Source organism: Helianthus annuus, chromosome 7 (genome assembly GCF_002127325.2).
Source record: "Helianthus annuus cultivar XRQ/B chromosome 7, HanXRQr2.0-SUNRISE, whole genome shotgun sequence".
NCBI classification, from domain to species: domain Eukaryota; kingdom Viridiplantae; phylum Streptophyta; class Magnoliopsida; order Asterales; family Asteraceae; genus Helianthus; species Helianthus annuus.
Genome location: NC_035439.2, coordinates 29,617,474 through 29,623,276, shown reverse-complemented (window position 1 = coordinate 29,623,276; position 5,803 = coordinate 29,617,474). Strand labels below are relative to the sequence as shown.

General features: G+C 43.8%; 1 protein-coding gene across 1 annotated transcript; it reads right to left on the bottom strand.

The window, feature by feature from the left end:
- Positions 1-2,438: 2,438 nt before the first annotated feature.
- LOC110866700 lies at positions 2,439-5,555 on the bottom strand. The gene has a single exon (XM_022115844.1). It carries the CDS (start codon positions 5,553-5,555, stop codon positions 2,439-2,441), a length of 3,117 nt encoding a protein of 1,038 aa, XP_021971536.1.
- Between the last annotated feature and the right edge of the window lie 248 nt (positions 5,556-5,803).

Genomic DNA, 5,803 nt, shown 5'->3' with positions numbered 1-5,803 from the left:
ACACCTCTTAGTGTGTACACAGTTGGATAGATCCCAAGTCTGGGTAGTAATATCCAAGTCTGGATATTTGGGTGGACCTTTTGGTCTCAGGGTTTTGACCCTTTTAAATGGAAGGCGGCGCAAGGGTTCAAATTTCCCTTTGGGCGCGCGACTGTTGTTCGTTGGTTTCTTTCTTCCTTCTGCAAGACCAATGCGCGGCCGCGCAAGGTTAGAAAGGTTGAAAGGTCGTTTTGGTGGTATGGTCCCATATCCTTTTGTGGGATTTTTGGGACCTTACCCCTTCAAGTCCCCCCAGTCTAGTGTTGTACTTATGCAAGTAAGTGGAGCACTGGACTTAGGAGAGGAAAAGTCTTTTTTGAGCGCTATAAGACAAGAAAATTATGAGACGGTTGAATTTTGTATTGTATATTTTTTTTTTTGAGAGGAAAAAATGTGACTTGTAATCATGCTCTGTCAGGTAATGACGTCACTTGTCAGTAAGTGTGAACATTTTTCCTCATTGGTCTCGAGATTTGAAATGGCGCTTTGTCAGTCTTCATTAATTGAAGAAGTGACCTAAGTCCCTGTAGCGCCGTTTGGATGTGATAGTTCTGACAGTTAATGATGGATTTCTCTTTTCTCGAGGTGTTGAGTTCTCTTTATATATATGCTTGAAATATTTGATCTTAGTTGAGTTTAAAGAAGATGAAGCGTTCTTACCATACTCGTCTCCTGCTAGATGCTCTTAGAGTGTATGATGCTGCCAAAGGTCTCGTTCTTCTGTCCCGTTCACCACCTCTTATTATTGCACTGGTGAAGAAACTGATTGATCCTGTTCCTCTTGCAGTTGCTGATTCTGAGTGCAAAATCTCTCATCATACTACCGTTTCTGCTAGTGCTGATATTATATTGGATGTTAATGGACTGATGACTCAGTTTCCGACACTTCAAAGAGGGGGGTGTCGGTTGGTGTACCGTCGTCGGAAAGTTCGCCGGAACAGGCAGGTGTCCTCTGTTGATGATGGTTCTGGTTTTTGACTGGATATTGAAGCCTAGGGTCTACCTCTGTCTTTTGTTAATGCTTTTTTGTTGTAAGCTTCTGGGTACTGGACAAGATTTTTTGAAGATCACTGTTATGATCTTGTTAAGTGTCTATGTTCACACTTTTTGATAATGTATATGATGATATACTCTTTTGAAGATTGTTTACTATGATCCGTATATGTACGTATTACAATATGTTGCATGTGTGTAATTACTTTTGAATAGGTGAGGCGAATGAGGAATGGTATTGTGCTCATGTGTGAACGTTTGTCAACAGTTTGCCTATTTTGAGACTGTTCATGAGGTATACAATGTTTGCCCATGTCGTTTTCGCGCGAACCAAAGAAATTTCATGCAATTTGTAATAGACAGTGATGTTACTAAGAATAATACGTGCATTGATAAAAGCGCAAGGCCTGTAATACAAGATATGATGGAGAAATACAGTGCCTGTATGTTCTTTTTTGTTTTAAAGGATTGGCTTACATGTAACACCTGCGCAACTGTTGCGCGTTCCAGGTGCGGGGAACTAGAGTCCCGTCAACCCTTTTTAGGGTATATGTTCCTTTACCCAAGACTTCGTTGATGACATAGGGTCCTTCCCACCTCGGCGCTAATTTTCCGGGTTTTTCAACGTTTGAAGCCTCGTTGTCGCGTAAGACAAAATCTCCGGGGACAAAAGTGCAGATGCGCACACACGCGTTGTAATATTTCTCTAACTTGGACTTGTACCTTGCTTCTGCTATGGCCGCGTTCTCGCGCCTTTCTTCCAGAAGGTCTAAATCCATCCTCCGTTCTTGCTCGTTGTCCTGTTTTTCCATTGCTAACATGCGCGGCGAGGGTAGGCCTATTTCAGCTGGAATGACGGCTTCTGACCCATAGACTAAACTGAACGGAGTTTCTCCGGTGCTAGTCTTTGGCATTGTTCGATGCGCCCAGAGGATGCTGGGAAGCTCGTCAACCCATCCTCTGCGCGCTGTCCCTAGTCGCGCTTTTATACCATCAACAATTTGTTTGTTTATGCTTTCTACCTGACCATTCGCTTGAGGATGCGCAACGGAGGCGAAGCTGTGCTCAATGTTCATTTCTTTGAACCATTTTTGAAGGTCTTCCGCGGCGAAATTGGTGCCATTATCAGAAATAATGCGCAATGGTAACCCAAATCTGCAAATGATATGCTCCCATATGAATTTGCGAATTACCATTGCTGTTGTTGAGGCTAAAGCTTTAGCTTCCACCCATTTTGTGAAGTAATCTACCGCAACGATGATGAATTTTACTACGCCTGGCGCATCAGGAAATGGGCCAACAAGATCAATGCCCCACTGTTGGAATGGCCAGGCGGAAGTAACTGGAATCAGTGGATTTTTGGGTCTAAGTGTTTTTGGTGCATGGCGTTGGCATGCCTCGCATCTTCATAATAAATCAACTGCGTCCATGTGCATTCCTGGCCAGTAGTATCCGGCGCTCATTATTTTTGCCACGACCATGCGCGGTCCTGCGTGTATCCCGCATAATCCCTCATGGATCTCTCTAACCAGATACTGAGCATCTGTTTTATCAACACAACGTAGTAACGGACCCATGAATGATTTTCGATAAAGGACGCCATCCGCCATCTCGTAGTTTATTGCTTTGTGTTGTATTTTTCGGGCTTCTGCTTTTCCTTCTGGGAGCTTCCCGTGTTGGAGATACAAAATAATTGGAGACATCCAGGATGGACTCCCCATCTCTATGACGCATACTTGTTTCAAGTGAATGGAGGGATTGGATAATACCTCTATGCGTACTTCTTTTGCCAAGTGTTTAAAGCTAGTAGCAGCTAATTTGCTTAGTGCGTCCGCATGCTTGTTCTCGCTTCTGTTTATGTGATTGATTTTGAATGTCTGAAATTGATTGATTAGCATCCGTGCTTGTTCAAGGTACAACGCCATAGCCTCGCCTTTTGTGTCGTAACGACCGTTAACTTGTTCAGCTACTAGTTTTGAGTCGACGTTAGCTTCAAGGTTTTTTGCTCCCATTTTGAGTGCTAGACGAAGACCTGCTAAAAATGCTTCGTATTCCGCTTCGTTGTTGGTACTTTGAAAGTCTAAGCGGATAGCATATGTGAGTTCGTGATTATCCGGGCTGACTAATCGGAGACCTGCTCCTGCTCCATCGTCATTGGAAGCACCATCCGTGTGTAAGGTCCAGACTCTGTCGTCAAAAACAGGTGTCGGGTTCTGAATTGCCTCACATTCTTGTACTTTATCAATGGGAACTTCGGTGGCAAAATCTGCTAGAACCTGCCCTTTGATTGCAGGTCTTGGTTTGTAAAAAATGTTGTAGCCTCTTAGCTCGATGGCCCATTTGGCTAATCTCCCCGCTATGTCGGGTTTTGACAAGATTTGACCCAGATGATAATTTGTCAGTACTGTGATGACATGGCCTGAAAAATACCTGCGCAAGCGTCTGGACGCGTGTACTAGCGCTAAAACCAGCTTTTCTATCAATGAATAACGAGTTTCAGGACCGGTGAGCATTTTGCTGATGTAGTAGATTGGAGTCTGAATGTTTTCCCGCTCTACCATTAATACTGCGCCTACTGCCACCTCCGCGGCTGACAGATACAAGATTAATGGTTCTTTTTCTTTTGGTGCGGTCAGCGTTGGTAATTGGATTAAATATTCTTTCATTTGCTTGAACGCTGCTTCTGCTTCGGGTGTCCATTGAAAGGGAGTTTTCTTACCGCAGTTTCGCAGCGTACTGATAAATGGGTAAGATTTTGCCGCATGATTGGCCAAAAATCTATTTAGTGCTGCTAATCGTCCGACAAACCTTTGCATTTCTTTGACTGTTGCCGGTGATGGCATTTGCTGAATGGTCTGTACCTTCTCTGGATTGACTTTAAAACCGTCTTTGGTAACTATGAAACCCAAAAACTTTCCCTCTTCCATTCCGAAGGAGCATTTTGTCGGGTTTAATTTTAAATTTACGCTTCGTAAGGAATCGAATGTGCGCTGGATATTGTGGAGCATCATCTCTTCTTCATGACTCATGATGACGAGGTCATCCATGTATACTTCGACAGTTTTGCCAATATCCTCGCTAAAGATTGTGTCCATTAGGCGTTGATATGTGGCGCCTGCGTTGCGTAACCCGAACGGCATTTTAGTGTAACAGTAGATGCCTTTGTCTGTGCGAAATGCGGTTTTTTCTTCGTCTTCTTCTTTCATCTGGACCTGGTGATAACCCTTATAGCAGTCGAGAAAGGATTTCCACCTGAATGATGCTAAAGAATCGACTTTCTTGTCTATTTCCGGGAGCGCATAGCAGTCTCTAGGGCATGCTTTGTTGAGGTCTTTGAAGTCAACACACATTCTCCATCCGCCGTTATGTTTTTGCACCATGACTGGATTGGCAACCCATGTATGGTATTTTATTTTGCGCAAGATTCCCGCGTTGAGCAGATCTGTTACTTGCTCGTCCATCGCTTTTGCTTTTTCTTCGCTGAAGCTGCGCCTTCCCTGAATGACCGGATCTACTGATGGTTTGATGTTTAAGCAATGTTGCGCAATATCGCGTGGTACCCCTGTCATGTCCGCTGGGCACCAGGCAAATATATCTTTGTTATTAGATAACAAGCTTTTCAGCTGTATCCGTATTGTTGTTGACATGGCATGTCCTAGCAAAATGGTTTGCTCTGGGTATTCGCCGTTCAGAACCCATTTTTCTGGTTCATCTGATGCTGAAGTTTTGACTGCCTTTGCTGGAGGTTCATCATCTACGGACATGACTTCCTTGCTTGAATAGAGAATTGCAACTCCGGTTTCTGTTGGAAATCCACAAGCCGCATGCGGAATGGAAGTGATCATGCTGAATTCTCTTTGTGACCTTCTTCCGAGAAAAATATCATGTCGTGATGTTGCTGGCATAACCATGAAATTTACTGTAACAGTTCTTGAGTGTTTGCCGTCTGACAAAGTTACCGGAAAAGCGATTTGTCCCAACGGGAAAACAACTTCATTACAGAATCCGGTGAGAGGAAAATCGACCGGTTCCAATCGTGCTTTATCTTCCGGATCTAGTTGCTTAAAACACTGCTCATATATGATATCCATTGAACTTCTTGGATCTATGAACATATAGTCTGTCCGGTAATGACCAAAAATACCGGTGATAATTACTGGTCGTTCTTCCTGGGGGCCCCCAGGAACAACACGGAACACGACTTGTTGTTCTCTCCAGTGTTGATCATAATTTCGTTTGCTTGCTCTCCGTGATGGTCCCCCTTGAACCATGTGTATTTGTACCTGATGACTGTCATCTTTGTGGCTAAATTGGATGTTCCTCCAAGGTGAGTTTACCAAATTTAATTCTGTATTGTGGACTCCTTTTCCAGATCTGATGTCTGAGGAATCAGATCTGGTGATTGTGTCTACAGCAGTCTGGTATTTACTAATCCCAAGCTTTGGGAATCGTTTTTGCTGGTAATTATTTCCGATATTCGGTCGAAGACCGGATCGTCGGTGAGAAGATGAATTTTCTGCCATACGGAAAAACAAAAAAAATGAGATGAACTGAACCGAAACGAGATAGGAACTAGAAAAACTGAGAAAACGGTGGGCGCCAATGAAGAAACACTGGTTCAACAGATCGGAATCAGTTGTACCAGGGGGTTTGAATCCGCATAAAAGGTTAGTTCTCTCTCAATTGGCTCAGTGGTGATCGGACAACTTCTCCGGCTATTCTGCAAAATAGAGCACCGTTAGCCTCGCCAAGGGGAGAAGAGGGTTCTCTC

What these genes read in the sequence shown, in the direction of transcription:
- LOC110866700 (XM_022115844.1), bottom strand. Translation starts at nt 5,555, where the DNA reads ATGGCAGAAAATTCATCTTCTCACCGACGATCCGGTCTTCGACCGAAT.